The sequence below is a fragment of the Lytechinus pictus genome, chromosome 7, assembly GCF_037042905.1.
Source record: "Lytechinus pictus isolate F3 Inbred chromosome 7, Lp3.0, whole genome shotgun sequence".
Lineage (NCBI taxonomy): Eukaryota > Metazoa > Echinodermata > Echinoidea > Temnopleuroida > Toxopneustidae > Lytechinus > Lytechinus pictus.
In genome coordinates this window covers 3,697,942-3,722,615 of record NC_087251.1, presented here as the reverse complement: position 1 = coordinate 3,722,615, position 24,674 = coordinate 3,697,942, and the positions used below count along the sequence as shown (strand labels likewise).

The following is a 24,674-nucleotide window of genomic DNA, read 5'->3' as shown; positions in this document are numbered from 1 at the left end:
GCAACACTTTTTTTGACATACTGGTAGATAAAGAAGCACCTCTTGTTTAAAGGGGAAGTTCACCTGACAAAAAGTTTATTGTAAAAATAGCAGAAAAAATAATAAAAAAAATATTGGAGAAGGTTTGAGGAAAATCAAAGGATGAACCCGTTATTACTAGAATTTTTAATTATTTGATTTGTGACTTCATATGTATGCCGGTAGCTTTCTTACATGTTGTAAGGTAAAAATCAATGAAATGTCATTTTCTCAGAAAATTGGAATGGTTTTTATTTTACCTTCAGTATATCAATACACAAACATAACATATTGGGCAGCTGTTCATTTAGGACGTCACAAATCAAAAACTTGAAATTCTAATAACTTGTTTAATCTTTATTAGATTTTCCTCAAACCCTCACCAATATTTTTGTATTTTTTTCTTCTATTTTTACAACAAAAGTTTTCATCAGGGAGAACTTCCCCTTTAAATAGAAATTGTATGCATTGACTACTATTCTTACTGAACAACATTGATACAGGCCTCAGTACTGCAATAATTTGCCATTTTGTCTGACAGTGTTTTAGGCTTATACATGTACAAATATGAATTAAGGTGTTGTGAAGGGCTTGACATCAATTAAACTGAAAAAATCACTGCTATAAATCATGATGTTTGTATCTGAACAGGTCTCTCTTTCTCTCACATACTCATTTCCTATTTTGCTTCTATTTCTCATGCGTCACAATGTAGGATACACCACAATGCTGCTTTTTTCAGCATTTAGCAAAAACAAAACTTGAGAACCAGATTCTGTATTGTAAAAGAGAGAGAGAGAGATAGATCACTTCCAGTGAATGTTAGTTAGTTCATTGTATGCTATGCTCTATGGTGTGTAATAATGGGATTGGAATATCAGTCAGAGGATGAAGGAGATGATTTCATTTCTCCATTTGGTTCAAGTGAGTATTCCATTGACTATTATGGGAAATGGATGATTTTCATAAAAGGCACTTGGTTTACTTTAAGGGACATTTAAACCTCCTTAAGACATAATAAAAAGGGCAAAGAGAAAAGTGTCAGCCCACTAGATGGATGTAGAGAAACCTATTAAGTCATTAAGTCTTTTTTGTCATTTTTGATGTAGACTTGATGAATTTTTTTGTATGATGTTCATTTAAATGTAATTGTAAGCTTGTAATTTGTTGTCTAGACGAAAACATTATTGAGGCCAAGTTCTGATAATTCATCAGAAATTGTACCTTAATTAAAAATAGATTAAAATCAGAGTTGCTCTTGGTGTTTGATGTCAGATGGAATCAAAGTCACTCAACATCTTTTACCTTCTGATTCTCCTATTTCATCATTGTCAAAGCAGTTTTAGAATAAGTGAGAGCCCCCCCCCCCCCTGGAACATTAGGGAATTCTTTAGTTACCGAAAGTGGTGCCTACATGTGAAGAAACCATGACAGAAGATGATTCTTGTTTTTCTCTCAGGAATGGCGAGTAGACCAGTGTCTATACTGGAGCTGGTAACACTAAGGGAATATGCTCCTTTGGATTCCCTTTTTCGGCTGCTTCCTAAGAAGGCTCAACGGGTACTCGCCCTCAGTCAATCCAATATCGATGTGGAATTTACATGTGTTGATGCGAGCAGTGAATTCATTGTGTTGGGATCCAATATCTCTATAGTGTATGTGTTTGACAGGCAGGAGCAGCAACTAGCAAAGCTGAGATGTGAGGTAAGAAGACAAACTCTTGCAAGAAACTTAATTGAAATTTATTGCAACTTTCAACTGTTCATGCAATTTTTAACCAATGCTCTATTCATCATAATGAAAGGTTAATAATGGTAGGAAAAAAAACTATGAAATAAAACAAATCATAAAACTATATTGATTATTCAATAGATTTAAAGTTTGGAAATCTTCTTACATCTAGTTGTCAAATAATTATTCATCAACACAGCCTGTGCTAAATTATTTTGTATACCTGTACATGTCCATGTACGTATATGAACTTTCTTTTTATAAATCAGAACAAAATATAATTGATAAACCATCTATTGTTGTAGGAAATGAGTACTTCCAGTATCATTGTTACTGGTATTGGTATTACTTGCTGTAACCTCTTGTTGATAGACTAAACAAGTTTTTTTTTTTGTATTTTTTCAGTACACAATTGATCCGTTTTGAACTGTGTAGACGAATTCATCCATAGTATTTTAATGAATTATTGCAGATTACTTTGTCCAAGAGATCAACACTTAAAGGGATGGTCCAGGCTGAAAATATTTATATCTTAATACATAGAGTAGAATTCACTGAGCAAAATGCCGAAAATTTCATCAAAATCGGATAACAAATAATAAAGTTATTGAAGTTTAAAGTTTAGCAATATTTTGTGAAAACAGTCGTCATGAATATTCATTAGGTGGGCTGATGATGTCACATCTCCACTTTCCGTTTTCTTATGTTATAACATAAAATCATATTTTTTTCATTATAAATATCTAATGCACTAAATCATTTGACAATCCAATTTTTCTAGTTCTTGGAGGAAAAAATTTGAATTAACCTAATTTCATATAATAAAATTCAAAAGAACAAGTGGAGATGTGACATAATCAGCCCACCTAATGAATATTCATGACGACTGTTTTTCACAAAATATTGCTAAATTCTAAAATTCAATAACTTTGTTATTTGTTATCCGATTTTGATGAAATTTTCGGCATTTTGCTCAGTGAATTCTACTCTATTTATTAAGCTAGATACATACTTTCAGCCCGGACCATCCCTTTAATTACAATTAAAGGGACTTTAACCAACTAGACTTGTCCCCACTCCTGCGGGATAGAAGATTCAAGCAGGTGGTGAATAAACCAACAAGAGAAGACAGAACCTTGGACAAAATTATAACGAACTTTTCTGTCCAATACCAAGAACCGCTGATCACATGCCCTCTTGGTGCAAGTGATCACAATGCTATTCTCTGGACACCTACCATACCATGTAACCATCATAATAAAGTAGTGAAGAGAGTCACAAGACCATTGCCAGATTCAAGACTACGAGAATTCGGATCTTTTATCATGGGCTGTGATTGGTCTCCGGTCCTCGAGACATCATCTGTCAATGAAAAGACTGACTTGTTCTACAAAATGATGAATGGTATGATTGATCGTTTCTTACCGACACGAGTTGTAAAGATGCACAGCTGTGATAAACCCTGGATGACTCCTGCAATTAAAGCACTAATCCAGGATCGTCAGCGAGCTTTCCATAAGAACGACATAGCTCTGTCTAAAGCTATTGGGAACCGTGTCAGCAGAGAGATCAAGAAAGCTAAACAGAATCACTATGTTGAGAGAATCAAAATCCACAAGAAGTCAAACCCTGCAGAATGGTATAAGCAGATTAAAGTTATGACAAATACGGGGTCAAGTAATACTAGCATTCGAGTTCCAGGAGTTGACGACAATAAGCAGATCGCTGATAAGATCAATGAAATGTTCACTTCAACCGCCAGTGACGTTCCTCCTATGAAAAGGGAAGATCTGCCTGCATACCTACCTTCACCGTCACCCCCTCCACGAATCGAACCATGGGAAGTGTTTAGGCAGCTGAAGAAAATAAATGTCAGCAAAGCAGTTGGCCCTGACTCGATGCCTCCTCGTATCATAAAAGAATTCGCATGTGAAATAAGCGAACCGCTTTCAGATATATATTCCGCATCACTAGCCGAAGGCTGCGTACCAGAAGTGTGGAAAAAGGCAGTGGTAATACCTGTGCCTAAGAGTACCCCTGCAGTGATTGAGAATTTAAGGCCAATATCCCTGACGGATTCTTTTGTAAAGGTCTTCGAAGGATTTGTTGTCAAATGGATCTTGAAAACCCTAGCGCCTCATCTCGACAGGAAACAATACGGGAACATGAAAGGGCTTTCAACATGTCATTACCTCGTAGATATGTTGCACATATTGTATATGCATGCAGAGAAAAGTAAATCAGTATCTGACCTTATCCTAACAGACTTCAGTAAGGCATTCGATCGAATTGATCATACCATAGCGTTACAGAAGTTAATAGCCTACGGAGTAGCTCCTGATCTTGTGCAATGGGTCATGGATTTTCTAACCAATCGAAAGCAGTGTGTTCGCTACCAGGGCTCTGTCTCAGATTGGACTACACTACACGCTGGTGTACCTCAAGGAACATTGTTGGGGCCGATACTGTTCCTTGCTGTCATCAACGATGCTTGTGAAGGTGACCATCTATTACACTGGAAGTATGTAGATGATATGAGTATCATTAACACAAGATTTGCATATGAATCCCCGGAGCTCACTGTGAATGCCTTACGGAAGTTACAAGATTGGTCCCACCTTAACGGAATGACCCTCAACCCAGTCAAATGTGAAGCAATGCAAATATGTTTCATGAAGTCGCCTCCTGACCCCCCAGTGTTCAGAATTAATGGCCAGTCATTGAAAACTCTGGACACTGTTAAAGTTCTTGGAGTGAGACTTCAAAGTGATCTTAAGTGGCAGTGTCATGTAGACTACATGCTCCAGCGAGCGAATGGGAGAATGTACATGATCAGGATATTGAGGAGCCACGGTCTTTGTGTGGATGATCTGTGCAAAATCTACGTTGGTTACTTGAGACCCCTCCTGGAATATGCGTGCCCTGTGTGGAACGGCGGACTCACGAAACAACAGATTGCTTCCCTAGAACGAATTCAGAGGAGAACTGTAAGAATTATTCTAGGTCCCCGCTTCACATCATATGACTCTGCACTAGAATCACTTCACTTAAAGTCTCTTGCAGATCGAAGGAAAGATTTATGTCTTTCCTTTGCACAGAAACTGGAAAAGAATGAAAGACTATCACACCTGATCCCTAAGCCGAAGGGTGTCGGCAGAACCCTAAGAAATAGTAGGGTCAGGCAACAATTGAGATGTAGGACTCAAAGACTTCGACAAAGTGCCATCCCTTACCTTATCGACTTATTGACTCTATGTAACTGAAAATTCTCATAATTTTTGTTAAGATTTTGATTACTTTGCCTTTAGATAATTACTTTTCCCACACCGAACTGAGCTTAGATTTTTTTTTCTCTCTCTGTCGTTTAATTTTTTTATGTTCATAACAACTGCATTAACGCACGTTTGCTAATCGTTCTTTATATCAAATAATGTATGTGTTCTCACAAAGTTTTTTTTTATTGCCAAGCCTTCCGGAATTTAAATACATCTGTTAGCCTTCCTACACAATTATAGCCTTAATTTTCCAGTTACTTTGACCTATAACTACTCACATGGTAACAATATGTAAACCAGTGGTAGACTATGAACGAACATCTTTTATTTTTTTATGAGTGTAGTACAAAGCGTCAATGTTTCTCTATGTGCAATACTTAATTTCTTATGATGATAATGTGAATAATAAAAGGATAGTAATATGATATTAATAGTAATGATGAAAATATAATAATAAAATCTTAGATTAATTATGATAATGAATCAAATAATAAATGGATATAGAATGATTGTATTACAATGATGATTGATTTCGCAATAACGTATGTATGTATTATTTACCTCAGGCATTTTTTTTTTTTTTAATTTTTTTTTTTACGTAATTGATTGTGTTTCTAATTCCCGGTTTTCATTATGTTGTAATTTTTATGTATATTGTGTATTTGATTTTATGTCTGAAAATCTGTAATTCGGCCTTCGGGCCGCGAATTATTTATTTTGTTCAAATAAACCATTTCTATTCTATTCTATTCTATAATTAATGAACTGAGAAATTGATATTGATTTTTCAAAAATGTTATCCCTTAAGGAATTTTCATTGATCAATGAAGTCAGTTCTGATTTATCAACTAACAGGGGGCATTCATGTAAACAGCACATAGTTTGCATGTATGTACATGTACCAGGATTTATCACTTTGTCAGTTGACATGAACTATGTAAATAGTCTAAATACTGCACTGTACCAGCATTTTTTTCAGTATTACATGTATGCTTGAGATGAGGCCTTCATCACACTTTAGTATTTATACATGTACATACACATCATGAACAAAATGTGTGCATTCATTGATTATAATAAATGAAGAGAGAATCCTTATCTACAGAACATGGAATTGATGATTTACCTCTGTATGCAGAACCCTTGGCCTTTATATCTCCTGCTGAAAAACAAACAAACTGACAGACATGTATGACTCAGATCAATTCTTTGATGAATATATACATGTATACTATAGTATGTAATTCCAGTGATGTTAAGAGTTGTATTCAAATTAGATTATTCAAAGTAACTAAACAGATTAAAACTTAATTATTGTTTGCCAATGTGTGCCTGTCTTTCATATTTTTCATGAATGAATTTATTGTTAATAAATAAATTATTGTTCATAAGCATTAAAATCCATTTGAAAATTTATTAAAACTGATTGAATCTTGCAAGGATATATCTTTCTTCTACAGAATTTCATTACCATTGCCATTAAAGTCCCATCTATTTTGCAAAGAGAGCAATGGATTGCATGGACTATTAAAGCTGATCATTCTTAAGTATTGAAATATTGTTTTAGTGGCCCAAACATGGAGTAGTGTGTGTGCAGCACTTTGTAAACAAAAAGAAAAAGCACTATAACAAATTATTGGATTGGTTTTCTTGGATAACATAAGAATAGTGTGGTTTGATACTTTATACAAAAAATAGATAAGATTTTTTTTTCTCAACTATATCATTCAATCAATTTCAAGGTTTGAGATCAATTTGAAAAGATGGAGATTGAATGAGGGTAAAAGTTGTAAGTGAACAATATCGATAATGAATCATCTCGGTAAGAACTTCACTTACAGTAAGAATTGGAGGAAATCTTGTATCTTTATACTGTACATGTAGCCTATGTTACTATGTTAATGTTTTTCCCAGCCAAGAATACACACAGTGGCACCTTTAAAAAAACAAACCCAAAACTACATAATGAAGCCATATTACAGCTCAAACTATACAAGAATAAGACAAGTAATTGATAGTAAATTCTTTTCTTGGCTTTGAATTTCTGTGTTTACAAATGCATTTTCCTTGTCTTGATCTTTGTAGGATAAATACTCTCATGTGACTAGTGTAAAGCTTTTGACATGCTTGGATCATCAGTTGGCTGTAGGTACTTCTAATGGACATGTTGAGATATTTCTTCTTCCATCAAGATCTCATGGGCATTCTGTACAGGTAAATGTGACCCCCCCCCCCCCTTATGCTCTGGATCTACAGCACATGCTCTGTATTAAACCGCTAATTATTGTTTACTCATTTAAAATCATGAGCAGCCATGGCAATTTTTCAAGATAAACTGCCTGAAATTACATTAAGATTCAGGTTATGATAGTGTGCAACTTGCATGTTGTATAATATCTGGAAGCAGGTTAACTGAAAAAGTTTGAAGCTCTCACATGTATAAGTGAAAGAAGTAAGTAAATCGGATCACTAAGAGTAATTGGACATTTTACTACTCTGAAATGAATGAAATATTTAATGAACCTGATACTATTGTTAAAAAAACAACAACATCTTTGCCCATTACCTGGAAGGTTTTCTGAATTAAGTTTAAGTTTGGTAGGCAAAATGTTCACTTTGTAAAATGTATTTTTTTCTATTTTTTATTTATAATTATGTTGAATGTATGTAGTTTTGGTCATTGGCTGTATTGAATTTTATTCAGGATTAATGAGTGAATTGAATTTTCAATCATTTAAGATGCATCCCACATGTTGCTCAATGTCATTTGGACTGCACACTATCTAAGAACATGTTCAATGAAAAAATAAAATGTCACAAATAAAGTTAACATAAAAAATAACAAGGAAATGAGAAATATGAAGATTAATAAACAGCTGAACCTTTGCAATATCTAGAACTTATAGAGATAAACAGTGTATTAGTCTTAGATCATCAATGTATTAGTAAACTTATATGATCATGTGAGACTATTAATACCTGAGAAGTGGTATAGAAAGTCCAAAGTCCCTTTCCTGATGAAGTCATACAAAGTAAGAGGAAACTACAGAGGTGAATAAGAATGCTATGAGCTGTAATACATGTACATACTTTGGTACAGGTCATTCTTTTGATTACATGTATATTCCAGTCATTCTTGTGGAGTCATAATTTTTTTAATCAATAGCTCCTTTTAAAGAATGATTCAGTAGAGTGTTTGTGTGATTCCCCAACCTACCCTTCTCCCCAGTTTGGTAGAAGTATATTCTGAGCAATCACATATAGATGCACATGTATTATGATAAGATAACAATGATTTGAATTAAAGTTCATTGTGACTTTGAATATAAAACATTTGGTAGCAATCACGTAAAGGGTTTGATCTAAATCTGATAAACTGACCGTATTTGCTTACATGCTTTGAAAATTTTGAAAAAAAAAGCAAATTTATTCTGGTAGAAAATGAGTAGTTGCTGAGAAATAAGCAAAACAAGCTTAGAATTCTGTTGGGTTGACAGTTCTTTTTACAAGCAGTATCACATGCCCAACTACATGTATGCTGACAATTATCGGTGTATTGTGTTTCAGTCTCTCATTTCACAACCTTTTGTGTACACTACATGTATGCAAGAACTTTAAGATGTATGGCAGAAACCATGATTTCAAAACCTTTCATTATTTACTGCCAAGTTTAGCTTGTAAATAGAAGCTGTGTAGCACATTGTTCAGTAGGGGCAAAAGTCCAACCTGTATTGAAAATTTTATCTAGCTATTTTCTGGATAGGAGATAGCATTGATATCTGGCATGACCTCTTTCTTAATGTCAGAATAATCAGCAGGTTTTTATGATGCTGTGATGATGAGGCAAATTGCGAAAACAATAATTACTTTTACGGTTGTCTATACAGTACATTGACATGCTGTGCATAAACAGTGTTCATTCCATGATTTTATACAATTTTTGTATGAATCCTTTTTAAAATATTTTTATCTTTGTCTCATAATCCTGAACCTGTACATGTATGTGTGATGTTTATATCACAAACAATGTCAATCTGAGTTTTTTGTATCACATTGAATTGATCCATGTGATACTAAAAGTGATAAAATTGCCAATACTTTCTACTTTTGATTCTAATTTCATTTTGGTCTTGCCTGTATAGCAGAGCGAGACTATAGGCGCCGCTTTTCCGACGGCGGTGGTGGCGTCGTCAACATTGAAATCTTAACCAAGGTTAAGTTTTTGAATTGTCATAACTTTGAACTTTTTTTGATCTACATGTAGGTCATGAAACTTTGACATCAATCATGTATCCCTGAACATCCTTTGCGAGTTTCAGGTCACATGAACAAGGTCAAAGGTCACTTCGGGTCAATGGATTTTGGTAATGTTGGTGGTATTTGTGGAATTGTCATCATATCTTTGTCATTTTTTATGGATCTAGTGCATGAAAATTGGACATAAGAGCAACCATGTATCCCTGAATATCATGTGTGCATTTCAGGTCACATGGCCAAGATCAAAGGTCATTTAAGGAAAATGAACTTTGGCCGTGTTGGGGGTATTAGTTGAATTGGCATAACGACAATTTATGGATCTACATGTACTTCATGAAAAATAGACATAAGGGTAATCAAGTATGAATGATTGTTTTGCACACGTATTACATGTTGTAGGTTACATGATAATGGTCAAAGGTCATTTTGGGTCAATGGACATACAGTAGTATTTTATTAATGTTTTCTTTTGTGAATAATTATTCAATAGCTGTTTTCAAAATCAGCATCAATCTGTTATCCAGTTGCGTACACAGGGGGTGGGGGTTATGGGGGTTCAACCCCCCTTCATTTTTTGGTAACTCCCCCCCCTTTTTTTTTGCTTGTCCAATTTTTTTGGTACGAAATGACCTCCACTTTTTGGTGAAGACTTTTTTTTTTTGGGGGGGGGGATGTGGGGCTTGTAAACTTTTCATTCAGCACGAACCCCCCCCCCCCCCCCTTTAAAAAATCCTGCATACGCTACTGGTTATATCGAATCGCATAATGCAGGCGAGACTGCCAGAGGCACTCCACTTGTTAAATGTAACTGTTTATTTCTAGTACACTCTTCCCTCTATATCCCTGTTGCACATTTATATGAAGTTTGATATATTTCACATTGTGTGAATTACAGTCTTTTATATTTTCTCGTTTCTTTATTCCCTTTGTCCTATTTTCTCATTTTTTCTCTCTTTAATAACATAATTTTCCCTTTGATTTTTCTAGACTGTTATTTCTCATTCTGTCTCTCTCTCGTGTATCTCTATATTGTACTTTATTCTGTTCTCTCATAATGAATATCAATCAATATAATCTCTGAATGATTCTCCTTTCTTCTTCCAGGCCAAGAAGTTTGTAGTAGAGAACTTACATGAAACCAAGCCCGTAACATGTATTGAATGGAGTAGTAATGGTATGAAATTATTCACTGGAGACAATCAGGGTAGAGTCATACAGACAACACTAGACTTCTATGAGGTAACTATTCACACATGCTCATCAATGTTTGTTGTCTTCACACATGCCACTACAAAATGCCTGCCTTTGAATTAAATAATTTGCCCATGTGAGTTTTTGTCCCAAGTTTACAGATAAATTCTTGGCATTGTATTTTGAATGATTTTCATTTATTTTCAATTTGTTTTTTTTAAAGAAATTGATTGATTAATTGCTTTGCAACCAAGAGACATCCCAACAACAATTGTCTCTGAAAATTTTTGTGTGGTCACCTTTGATTCCATCGACATTGCGAGTAGAATGTTGCTGAGGGTGGCTCTTTATGTTATTGGCACCATGTAAATCTTAGAATATCAAGTAGAAGCCCTATCACAATGAATGTCAGATAATTTGTTTTTCACATCTAGGAAGATTTGAAAATTGTGTTGAACAATCATTTGTTTGATGTGTCTTTTTTGTGTGTTCAAGAATATAATATATTTTGATTAATCTGCTGCATAAAGAGTTTTACATTTACTTTGAGTGACCTTCAAATTTGAAGATTATCAGGAGTCGTTGTCACACGAATGTCACATGAATTATTTTACAAGACGTTTTCACATACATATTTTTTCAATGGTTCTTTGAATTTAATTTGTGTATTGTTTGTGATGATCATATACAGTCCTTGTCTATTTCCTAGAATCAATGCCAAGCGTCATGTGTGGTAACAGAAGAGGAAGCAGTGGTACAGCTTAGCTATGCTCACAAAAAACTTCTTGTTTCAACAACAGCACGAACTATTATCTGTACACCAGAGGAAGATAATAAGATAATACAGGTTGGACAGAAACCTAGGAAGTCGTAAGTACAGCTTGATGTCATAACCAATGTCATTATAATGCAATCACACTACATGTTATAAGAAGATCATTAGTGTTTAGGGAGATACTTTAACTCATAAAAATTTCACTTTTTTTAAAACATCACCAAGAAAAAAATATCAGGAAAGTTCCAAATAGTACCTAAAAAAGGGTAGTCTTGAACCCCCCCCCCCCCCCCCCCCGTACAAAAGTGGAGTATAGTTTCTTCTTGAATCTTGATGGAAATCAATTAAACCATTCCTTTGGTACTTTCCCAAATATGGTTCAACAAAGATAATTTTTTTTCCTGTTATGGTGGTGATATTACACACATACTGCTGAACATAAGTACCACAAAAAGTGTGTTTCCCCTCATTTAAATAAAAATATTAATACCCAATGGCATACCATGTATACATAGTACTTGTTTATATTCTTTGAGTCTGTATCTAGAACTACACTTCTGCAGATTCGCTATTTGTTTGAAAAGTTTGATATTATGATTTTGCACTTGTCACATTATTCCAAAGTTGACATGTATTTTTGAAAATTTGCATAATAATTATATCTGGAATAAGTGGAATAGGTAACTTAAACAGTCTAATTTACCCATTCATGAACACGACATATTCAGGAAAGTATCGGAAGCATTGTCAGGGATGAGTTTTCATTGGATCAGGTATGTTGAGTTATGGTGGAATAATTATCAATATATCAAATGTGTTAATTTTGTTGTTCATTAATAGGCTTAAATATACAATATACAATATAGCTCATGGTAGTATCATTTGTGACCAGCCACCCTAAAACCAACAATAAGTTGCCAAAAGTGAATTTTAAGCTTTCCATTGAGCCTGAAAGTTTTAATGTTCAAATAGGGTTTGATCAGACATGAGATAAGCACACTATGTAATCTCTGTAAAACTTCCACTTAATCCAGAAAAATATGGTCTCAAAGAAACTCTTGCACCTGGTCTTAACTTTACAATATTGACAGTATGAAGAAGAAAAATTATTCATTCAGAAAGCTGATTTTCTAAGTTTAACTTTTTGAAGACCAAGATAATTTTTTAGCCAATCACAGAGAACCTTCCCTGGTGACTTATTGTTGCTTTGGGGGTGGCAGGTCACATGTTTACAATTCCACTATTACAAACATTTATAAATGTGAAAATTATACTGTTAAAATTTACATATGAAATAAAAATCAAATTACAATTTGTGAATATACCAAAAATAATCTGATTTTAATACAATTCTGTATGTAGATAAATTGGCCTATTCCATTATTCCATAAATACATGTATATAGTAAAAATCAAATGTCATTATTATTTGCATTTTATATTCAAATATTCGTTCATTTCACATGATTAGACATACAGTATCATATTGATGTCATGGCACCAGTGTTGTGCACTAGGTCAGAAAGTCAAGGTCAAGGCTCATGTCATGGCCAAGACCTGACTACATGGGACCAAGGCTTAGGAATTCAGACCTCCAAAGTTTAGGCCAAGGCCACATTATTTTCCTTGAGTCAAACTTTAAGGCCAAGGCTGAGTTTTAGGATCAGAACCCTACAAGTAATTTCTTTAAAAAATAGTTCAAGTTATTGACTTATTATTGCCTTATCCATTCCTCCTGTGAATTATTACTTCTAATTTATTGTCATATTAATGCATTGTGACTGCTTTATAAAGAACTTGATTTCAAAATGACAAAAATATCTTTATTCCAGCTCAATGTATTGATGGTCTACTAGTTTGATTTCTGCATTGAAAACAAATGTTGTACTGTTTTCCTTCCTTCCTTCCGAGAGTTTGTTAATAATTGGCATAAAAATGTTTCAAATTCATGTATAGATCTTTTAGTCTTGTACAAAAACTTTGCCTCATTCTATGTAACCAACATTTCCGAAATGGACATTTCTTCATTTACATAGTAAATAGCAGCAACAGCAAAAACAATCTAATGTTGCATCACTTTTATCTTCTTATATGACAAAGTTTGAAGTATCTATATATTTGTGAAACTGAATCATTATTGACAAAATTTCCCAATATAACTAGCATGGCATTAATTTTTCTAAAAAATACTACATAATCAGTTCTAGACTTTGCAAATGATATATGTGTCCTTCATTATATCAATATCAATATTTTGTTCCTTCAAATTTATCAAATCTTTATCTTATACCTTTTCTATACTCTCTTCATTTGTTTTCAATGCAAGAAAGGACAGACATCATGTTTAAAACTTCTGATTAAAAAAGATTACACTACTGCAATGTAATGCCAGTAGTCAATTCCACACAGCGAATCTGCTACCAAAATTTTAAGACTTTGCTTGCTTGTTTTGTGACTTGCCTTGACTTCCTTTGCGGATGTGAAATATATGACTGCACACCTAACTACAATGTATTCAACCAGGGACGTCTTAGAATTTAACACAAATTTCTTTTTAATTCACAAAAAAAATTACTTGATAATGTTCCTTATATTGATATGAGTAAGTGTGACAAAAATCTCATAAAAATTTGAAAGAAATATGATTTTCTTGGAAAAACCTTGGCCAGTCATTTTCAGATTGAACAAAAAATGGTCCCCCTTGTCTGCGCAACCACTCACTTTACACACAATTTTGATGAGAAGGGCTGCATTTTGATGCTGTCACATGAAATGCCAAAAATTTATCATTTTTCTAACATTCTGAGTCAGATTTTTTAATGAATATCAGTCCATGTATTGCAGGTACTAGGTGAAGTTTGTGGTAGTTGCGTATCTTCTTTTTCTCGATATGCACGTGCACAGACAAAAGGGACTGCGCAGACTTGAGGGACCTCACCATACTGGGTCTGACCTGCACTGAGTTATAATAGATTCAGATCAAACTGAACTTCTCACTCCAACAATTTTCTGCTTACATTCATAACATTGTGGTTTTTAATCACAGTAAGATAATTATTAGGTACATGTAATCAAACCATTTGACAGAACAAATGTTTTGTATAGAAACATGCATTGTTTATACCAATTCTGACAGATGATGAACTTCCTGATTTAATCCAAGGATTTCACTATTCAGGATTATCAATATGACTGTCATTACTATATATCTGAAGTCATGTGAAATTGATCACATATTTCCTAATGCTCATGACAATGTTTTGCTACACATTTGTTTCCTTAAACTTAAAACCCCTCTTAAGTTTGGGTAAATCTCTTGATTCCGATCAAAATGAAAACCTTTATAAGCATGGAATGAGCTGAAAATTAAATGACATATTAAACCTTATAATAGCTTTCTTATATCCAATCACTAAATTTGTAAGAAAAGCATTCAAAATGCCTTTGTAGAGATATATCTTCATGTAACATTCAAAGAATCAACTAATAATTGATTATCAGTCACTACAAAAGTTTTTGTACAATTTTGATAATAATTGTAAAAATCACATTATTGAATATTCACCAAAGCTTAATAGATCGACTTAAATTTTGAAATATGATAAACAGGAAATGTGCTCCTTCACTCCATTTGCAATTAAAACGCAATTCATGCCATGTTTAGTTTCAGTATGATAAGAAATGGATCCTTGGATGGAGTGTGGTAATTCTGACATTTGTGTGATGACAACATTTTGATATATTCATTTTAATCTACTGTTTCGTTGTACCAATATCTCTCTCCATGTCATTAAATGTTCTATTTCATTTAGAAAAACCATGAAAGCTTTGCAAATTAAAACAGAGTCTCATTTGCTGATCATTCATTTTCATGTACCTCCACATGTTATATTTCCTGAAAAGTGAAATTTAGGTGAAGTAGCGCATCTGGCAGAATGCTAGGGTGTGCTTTACATTGTAAATGGAAGCATTCATAGATTTTTTTTCAAATATGTGTACAGAAGTACATCTTGCTAAAATGTACAAATCTCACTTTTGGTGTTGCTGTCACCAATGCTCTGTCTTTTATAATGTAGGTTCAAATTGTGGCTAGATATTGGCTTTGGGGAGGAAAGTTGTTCATTCTTGTTGCAACATTTGAATATTAGTACTGGGGGATACATGTACATTTGTTTTGTACAGCATATCTTAGTTATGAAATACTTTATCTTTAATTCACTTTAGAAATATTACTGTGATTAGGCAACTTATCTAGCAGGATGCCCATGATGAAGACACTATATGTCTTTTCATTGCAGATTTCCACCATTCCCCATTTTCTCTATGTAAGATGAAATGTGAGGATTGATTTTCCATGATATCTTCTCTTTTGACATGGTGCCTTAACACAGAATATTATGTACGTTATGTGCTATGTAAATTCTCTAATATAAGACAAAAATAATATTTCCTTTTATTTATCTTGCAGTACTGGAAGCTATGGTGCTCACTTTGTTCCAGGCCTGTGCAAACCCAGTGATGCTACCACCTATGTCGCTAGACCTGGCTGGAGACTTTGGCACACCAATACTGAAGGTACTGTCCTGGAAACCATCATGTTCAAAGACCTCATCAGCAAGGAGCATCCATTGATTCAACTGCTTCCAGATACCCCACCAGAAATAATCCCACCACCTACTGATCTTCAGCTTGGCCACCTCCTTCCATTCAGTGATGGCCTTCTGGTGAGCTGGTCTCTCTCAGCTATTGTTATCCTACAGCCCTTTGGACCAGAGGGTGCCCTGGTTGTTGGGAGTAATTTTGGTGAGCTTGGAAACTTGGTGTCGGTTGCTGTGACCAGACATGAAATCTTTGCCTTGAGGAAGGGATGTGAGCGATGCCTGGTCCGCATTGCTACTGCTCCTGAAATGACTCTAACCAGAGGTAAGTCAATCCAAAAGATTGACTAATAATGGATCTTTAATCTGAGTACTTTGAGCTGAAATGTTGAGCAAAATAAACAATTGTTTACAAGGGATTGCAAACTTAGACAACACCATCAGTTTGTTCAGATAAAATGAAATGTTAAGTTTATTTTGTGTATGAATATTGATTTGGTATACATTTCAATATTGCTTTTATTTTAGATGTTGAATATTACAGCCGATTGCTTTATTTGTTAATTAAAATTTGTATAAGTACTGGATATAATTATATTGATGTTTTACAATACATTGACTTATCGATTAGGCTAATTAATTGGAATATCTTTCTATATCTTCCTCTTTGTAGAACCATCTAAATCAGAAAAGGACTTTGGCAGAATCCAAATCACCAAGCTGACAGTTACTGGTAACTCTTCTCAGATGACCTTGATTCCTAGTGCCACAGTGTCCTCAGATAGGATGACTTCTACTAAATTAAAGAACAAATTTAGTTCCATGCGAGGTTTTCTCAGTAAAGCAGCAGATGACCTGGCCGACAAAGCTGCTGAAACCAAGAATAAAATGGAGAGGAATATTGAGCGTTCCTTTAAGTTGAATCTTCCCATCCCTGAGAAGTCTGAAGACACTGTTAGCATTAAGAGTGATAGATCATCCATCAATGAAGGAGAGCAGCAGAGCTCTGATCCTGGGACTCCTGAAGCCATGCTGTCAGAACGATTGATGGTCTCTGTCATAAACTCAAGCAACATGAGTGGTGAGCGATCGCCAACAGGGCTAACATCTCCTACCGCTCCATTCAGAAGTCCTGCCAACTCCTTCAGTGGACATGAAGTTGGAGTTAGGAGTAGATCAAACTCTCATGTGAAAGAAGAAAGTGCTAATGGTGTCAGCCAGACTGAAGCGGATGAACCTAGCAAGGAAGACACAACGTCAGCAGAGGATGAGAATTTAGCAGTTACCAAAGATGATCCTAAAGGATCCTTTAACAGTGCTATTGAAGTAACTGCTCTGAAAGGGAGCAAGCACATTGCTGCTGATAGGGTTTCTATTGTAATCACTGAGGACCCTGAAGAGGACCAATCAGCAAAGGTCATTAAGAATCTAAGCAAGAGAATATCTTATGCATCAAAGACTACCCAAGACACTTTTGAGAACATTGACGGTGGTTATTCGGATAGCATTGTGTTCCAATCAAAGCCAAAAACAAAGAAGAAGAAGAAGACAGTTAAAGGTAACCACCTTTATTTAATTCATTTATGTATAATTCATTGTTCATGCCTCCTTTCTGTTTCAGTGTGAATTTTTAAATCATTTCCATAGTCCTCAAATTTTCTGCAAGTGTTACAAAATAAAATTATTTTAGAGGATACTAATTGAATATGAACTTTTAATATTTCTAAGCAAATTGAAGGTGCTTTTTACCACTGATTTATTTTGACGTATAATTGTTCAAATTAATATGATGTTGTATTTTTATTAAGAAAGACCTCCAAATATTGCTATATCACAAAAATGCAAATTCATCCAATACCTTTTTTAGTAGAAGGAAGTCCTGTAGACAATTGCATTACTTCAAGCTTGATTTGACCATTTATAGCAGAGCAAAAGCATTTGTTACTGGACATGTGCAAAGTTATGATATGTTGCATACACCTGCTTTTGTAAATCTTCATCTTCATTTTGTTTACTTTTGTGTGTTTGCAGGTAGTAAAAGTTCTGCATCTGTTGTTGAGGTGGACCAAATATCTTCTCCAGGTAAAGTTCTTGATGGAGATCCACCAACTCCTAGTCCCAGTCCTCGTGTGACACCCAAGTTAGGATCTATTCAGGAAGGAGAGGAAAGAGAAGTATCTTCAAGATCAGGGGTTGATCCAGAGGCAGTTGCAGAAAGATTAAGAGCATTTTCTGTAGATGTGGTAGATTCATCTGGAGGGAATGGTGTAGTGGAAGGTACTGGCAAGAAAGGTGATCAAGGATCTGACATTGATCACCCTGAAGAGAGATTACTTGGTCCAGATGTAATGAAGGATGATAAATCAGGGAAATTATCACCAGCTGTATCTTCTCCAAAGCTTAGCATCTACACACCACCTTTGTCACTAAGATCCAATGCTGATGAACTTGTAAAAGCTAACAATGTTGAGAATTCTCTGGAATTAGAAACACCTCGGAATGAATACAGAATTGATACGGCAAATAACAATCCTTCAGAGTCAGGTTACCCAATGAATGGTCATAGATTGGCAGGTACTGGATTGAGCATAAGTTTACCAAGGTCTTTGAACTCTAATGATATGCCACCTAAGAAAGATGGTGATGAATTGTCCCCTATTGTTAGTCCCAGATCACCAAGGTCACCACATCGAATGTCTGCTGAGGAAGAAGAAGGGAGACAGGCAAGAAGGTTAGGTGTTATAATGGAGGATTTTAACTATAATAAAGTCCCTGAGGAAGATAAACAGCCAGATCAGACCACCTCTCCACGTCCACTTTCTCCACCAGCAGCCCAAGAAAATGATGAATATGTATCTCCTCTGCCAGTCTTGCCACCAAGAAAGAAACACATGCTCCTCAATAATGTTGTTAGGCAATCTGCAACAGGTTCAAGACCGACATCAGAGTTTGACGATATCTATCCCAAGTATAGACAGACTGTGATTATGATGAAAGAATCTATTTATATTGAGGATCCTCCAGAGGCTGTCCGTAAAGATGACTCAAAGGAAGCCTCTCATAGTGACAACTCAGAGACAGAAAGTCAAGAATCTGATGAAGGAGAGGGAGGAGAATCTTCTTTGCCAGACAGCATACAGCAGAAGCTTGCTGGCAGCTGGATGCAATGTACCACACCAAACTATATATACCAGCTCATAGCATCTGAACGTCACATCTGGTATGTGGACAACCGTGATAGAGCTCATCACAGTCTTTCATCGGCTATAGCCTGTAAATGGAGCAAGCTGAAAGATGCACACTGCCGCTTGCTTGCTGTGTCCCCATCTGGAAGTATAGTATGGCGTGTGAATCCTAAAACCAGCCATGCCTGCTCAAGTGCAGCAATTACCCAGCGCAGTCATGTTGGTATCCGGTGGATTGACGTCTCCAAGGATGTTTCCCATGTTTGTCTTGATGAGAATATGGCATGGATCATCAAGAACAATGGACAGCTGTGTGTTCATAAGGGAATCAGCAGAGACAAACCTTACACCAAGGACACCTTCATTGACAGCAATGTCCATGTTCTGCAGATTGCAGCTAACAGTGGTGTTGTATGGGCAAGGACAGCATCAGACAAGGTGGTGTACAGAGCAGGAATCACTTCTAGGAAACAACAAGGTCAGAACTGGATGGAACTACCCGATGATGAGTAAGTAATGTCTCCAGTTTCCTGTGAATATTGGTCACGTAACGGTAAGGCCCTTGTAAGATGCTCACTAATGTATTTTTGCTTTATACACTGGCACATAAGTTGGGTCATTGGCAAGATTGGCAAAGTCCTGTTGATTCCTTTATCGTCAGGGTAATTGATGGACCAAAATTTACCTCATGTTTATTTCAATAATATTGGAAATGTTTTAATTTCATAACTTACAAATTTCTTTTTGAGTCAAAGTGCTATTAATCAACATTCATTATCGTTTCCCATTCTTAATATATCTTTCATTTCTTTTCCTATCATCTTCTAAAATATACATGAATTCTGCTTGTATTGCCAATTTTCTGTCCTTCCTTTTTGTTTCTTTACTGTTACTTCATCACTGCTACATTCCTTTAATACCGCTTCCCATGTGAAATCTCATCCGTCTTCCCTGTTCCTCCTCTTGTCCCTACCTATGTGGTGTCTTTGGTTTGTTGTCTGTCTGTCTGTCTCTGTCTTTTCCCCTGTCTCTTCTATATAATGGACCAGGCACTTGCGGATGGTGTGTATAGCTCTAGACTCAAGGAACACAGGCTGGGCCATAGATCATGATGGTATGGTGTGGTTCAGGACAGGAGTTACAGTTGAGAAACCAATGGGGGATGACCAAAAATGGTGGCAGGTAATATTGCATATATATTCAGGATGTGTCGCTTTATGGCTGGAGGATGTTGCTAGTGCTGATGGTTGTGATGATAATGATGATGTTGTTGATGGTGATGATGATGATGGTGGTGGTGATGGTGGTGATGATGATGGTGGGGGGGATGGTGGTGATGATGATATTTTTGATGCTACTGCTGCTGATAATGGTGATGATTGTGGTGATGGTGGTGATGATATTGATGATGATGATGATGTTGATGACAATAATTACGTTGATAATGTTGATCTTGGTGATGTTAAAGATGATAATTGTGATGATGATATTGATTCTGATGTTGATTATGATAATGATGTTGATATAGATAATGATGATGATGTACCCGTCAATGCTTACAGGAAAGAGTCTGTTTTGTGTCTTAGGTGTGTATGAGTGAGTACCTAATGGAGGATCCCAATGTCCTGCGTATGATGGTCAACATGGCAGGGTCAGCAACCAAAGTGGACAGAGTGGTTAACTGGCTCAAGAAACAATGTTACAAAGCTACAGCCATTGCTGCTAACTCATCAAGTGTGTGGGTGTGTAGCTCCTATCACTATAAGACCACACTGCATGTGTCAAGGGGTAACCTACTTGGTAAGTGTGACTATTAGGATGTGGAATTGAATCGTCATGACAGAATGATCAAATAAATGATGAGGGTTCAGTCGACATTTATCTAGGCAATTCCATGAAAATGACCTGTATGTGGGATCTTAAATGAGCATTACTTGTACAGATCATGAAGTGACGTATCAAATAAATGGAGGAAATTGGGAGTTGGATATAGGAAAAGTTGACTTTATTACTGAATTGCCCTTCTTTAGATTGAACTGTTTACATAATACCATAGGAAAACAAAAAGAAAGGAAAGTAATTATTTTTTACTGAAAAGTGGGGGAGGGGACGTATGAGAGGTAGGGGGTGGTTACGGGTAGGAGAATGGAGAAAAACCTCCCGTACTCCAAACTCAATGACCGTATTCTCAAAAGAGGTTTCAATTGTACCATGGTACAAAACCATGGACTAATATAATTACGCTTATTTCATTGCGTACACAAAGTTAAATCCAATTAAATGCGCGCTTTCTGCAAAGTGCGCTTAAATGAAGCGTTAATGAAATAAATCAGCATAGTCCATGGTTTTGTACCATGGTACAATTGAAACCTCTTTTGAGAATACGGGCCATTAAAGACCCTGACCGGTGTAAAAAACAATCATATATCAAAATAAAGGTAATGATTCATACAATTTGAATATACCAAAAATATTACATATATCTCCTTCCAATAGTTAAAAATATAAAATAAAAATCAAAGAAACTGCTCCTCCAAAGTACGCTTCGATTGAGCACCCCCACGTCGCCTGGAAATGATGACGTCACGTTGTGTCAGGAGGGTTGTGATTCCATAGGTTTGTGTACAAAAGCATTGGGTATTTTCTTCCATTTCCATGTTATGAATCCATTTTTTTTTCGTTTTCAGATGAAAATGGCACTCAAAATTATTCACTGTTCAAATTGTTGTAAACCTACAACTATTCACTACCTTTTTTGTGATTTCTTTGTTTGGCTCTTATTGGGCCTAAATTGCTATGTCAGGAAAAGTTGTTATACATGATCTAAATGCAGATGGAATTGAAATTTGCGCCAAATAAGCAGGAAATAAAATATGGCAAAAACTAGTTCAAAACTGCAGATTTCATAAATTCAAGCTTGTGGGTAAAAATATATGTGATATCCCTCTGTGATAGAAGTGAAGAGAATGAAATGCGTTATCTGGAAAGCAAAAAAATCACCCAGTTTTTCTGTGTACAAACCTATGGAATCACGACGCTTCTTACACAACGTGACGTCACGGTCTTGAGGCAGGTGAAAAGCACAATGAAGCCTATTTTCTAAGCGGGGTTCGAAACCCGATAATTGGAATATTCTTAAGCAAAATACTCAGCTGGGAAGCGGTGAAAATGCATAAAGCATACCTTGGTGTATTTAGTAGCTTATAAGCTTTTGATTGGTATATAATTTATCAATTTCATTTTCGGGTCCGGTCTGGATCTTTAAGTTTCTGAGTGTGTAGCTCATATTACTGTAAAACCATACTGCATGTAGGAAGGGGATGGGTGGCACTTGAGAATGGAGAGGAGTTGAAGAAGAAAATGAGAGGGTGGCTCTCATTCCAAGCAAAGGAGATAAAAAGATAGAAGAAAAACTGAGTGGAAATTATCTACTCATTAACCAACGATTTAGCACCAAATTTGAATTAGATTTTGAACATTTGTAGAATTGAAAGCATATGCATGCAGTAAATGGAAACATTTTTTGACTTATCTTTTGAAGGATCACGATGGGAGCTTTCCAACCCTGTGGGTCTGGCAGCATCAGCTACATGGAAATGTGTTTGTGCTTCACCATCTTATGGACCAAGTGGTATGTTTCCCCTGTTAGAACCAGTATGAGATGGATTACTTTTTACACTTAATGCATTATCTTCTCCTTGTGCTCTTTCCTTTAAATGCCACATACATGTAAGCTTGATCATTTTTAATGATAGAATTATGCAAAATATACTCTATTTAGTAAAGCATACTAAACCGAATATTCTCAGTGTTCCAGTTTAGAATTCACAAGGCAGGGTGTATTGGACTATTAAGCTTGATGTTTGTATATATGTGATATGAATAAAAAATAAATAGATAGATTGCTTAGACCTATATGAATTCATCATTTTTTTTTGTAGGTATGATTTGGGCACTGCAAACTAGTGGAGAGATCTTCTGCTTCTCTCCAGAGAACCGTAAACCTAACATGGTACAATCACCTGACCATGTTGTATTTGAGTACATAGGAGCTACATCAGACTCTGTGTGGGCTCTATCAACTAACTGGGATATCTATGTCAGGATGAACATCACTCAACGCTGTCCAGGTGGTACCCTATGGAAGAAACTTAATCTAAATCAGTTTGGTAAGTGTGTTGGTTATCATTAATCAATTGTTTGGGCATTTTGATGTGTTGTTTTGAAGGAGGCATGAATTCAGATATAAAGTAATTGGCAATTATTCAAAACTCAGGTGTGATATAATTGTCTATGATGGATAACAGTTTTTCACCATTAGAATATGAGGAAAGATCACAGTAAACATAAAAAGAAACATACTACAAAAATAAAATTTTGGCATTTTTTGTTTTGCACAGTATTAGCACAAATTTGACCTTTGTCTAAGTAAAACTTGATTTTACATTGTGGGCCATTAGGTTTGTTGGACATTTCCTTACAGTCATTTAGAGACTTGTGTTTTCATAACCTTGAAATATCTTTTTGTTTTGGCATTTGCAAAGAATTAGTCTGTTATTTCAACATATGTCCATTTTTATTGCATATGTACGAAGCATAAGAATGTGCAGTCCTTACAATCTTGACCTCATATGATGCTTAAAATCATTGTATCATATATCAGGTACCCGTCGTATTGTACACTTTACCCTTGGTAGTGAGACAGTATGGGCGGTAGATTCTGCTGGTGATATTCACTTCCGATACGGTGTCCATCTTCCAAAGCATGATGCTCTCCCACTAGCCTGGGTCCCTGTGGAAGGAAAACCAGTTGGTTATGGAGTATACTTTACCAATGTCTTCTGTGGACCATCCAATGACATAGTATGGGCTATTGATAACAAGAAGACTGTCTATGCCAGGCAGGGAGTGTGTAAGAGTAATCCTATTGGACTTGGATGGGAGCCGGTCGAAGGTAAGTTATTCAGGTCATGCTCATAATCTGCTTCATAAAAGTAACTTTTATGGTAACTTCACAATGCAATGGTAACAAGACTCACCAGCCAATCAAAATTAACACAGGTCATCACTGTATAAGTGTGACTCTAATTAAATATTCCATTTTAACGTTTAAAGACTTTTAAACTATGTCTTACACTATTCTGTGCATGTGTATTAGAATCATGTCCACTTGAACATTCGTTATTGATTCAATGTTTTATTGCAGGTACTCAGGCGACTCAGCTGTGTATGAGCACTGATACTGTGTGGGCTCTTTGTCCAAATGGAGAGCTTGCATGTCGCTTTGGTATCTCTACTGACAATTCTACAGGGGACTATTGGAAGAAGATATCAGGGAATTTCAAATATGCAACAGGTAGGACTCAGACATAAAGACTAACAGACATCTGTCAGAAGGTTGGGGTATCAGTTTGAATTGATGGAATTATAAATTGGTATATTTTATTTGTTGATCTCATTTAACTAATTCCTTTGATCCTGTTTTACTAAATGACTGAATATTTTTTTTTTTTATTAGAATAATGATATCATATGAGCAACGTTAAGAGCTTATGGTATTCATATGATTCTGTAGAATTTATTCTTGAATCACTTCTGCATTAAAAAATAGTAATGTTTATTGCGATGTCTTTTTTATTTAACTG

The 24,674-nt window shown here is 35.5% G+C and overlaps 1 protein-coding gene across 1 annotated transcript in view; it reads left to right on the top strand.

The window, feature by feature from the left end:
- Positions 1-733: 733 nt before the first annotated feature.
- LOC129265126 (tectonin beta-propeller repeat-containing protein 2-like) overlaps positions 734-24,674 on the top strand; it is a 28,377-nt gene continuing 4,436 nt past the window's right edge. Inside the window, exons 1-14 of the mRNA XM_054903116.2 lie at positions 734-942; positions 1,478-1,722; positions 7,110-7,238; positions 10,386-10,520; positions 11,182-11,342; positions 15,715-16,169; positions 16,518-17,402; positions 17,876-19,538; positions 20,079-20,211; positions 20,616-20,829; positions 22,571-22,660; positions 22,971-23,198; positions 23,693-23,983; positions 24,236-24,385. Coding sequence (XP_054759091.2) covers positions 882-942; positions 1,478-1,722; positions 7,110-7,238; positions 10,386-10,520; positions 11,182-11,342; positions 15,715-16,169; positions 16,518-17,402; positions 17,876-19,538; positions 20,079-20,211; positions 20,616-20,829; positions 22,571-22,660; positions 22,971-23,198; positions 23,693-23,983; positions 24,236-24,385 — 4,840 coding nt within the window. The 5' untranslated portion in view covers positions 734-881. The remainder of the gene's footprint in view (positions 943-1,477; positions 1,723-7,109; positions 7,239-10,385; positions 10,521-11,181; positions 11,343-15,714; positions 16,170-16,517; positions 17,403-17,875; positions 19,539-20,078; positions 20,212-20,615; positions 20,830-22,570; positions 22,661-22,970; positions 23,199-23,692; positions 23,984-24,235; positions 24,386-24,674) is intronic.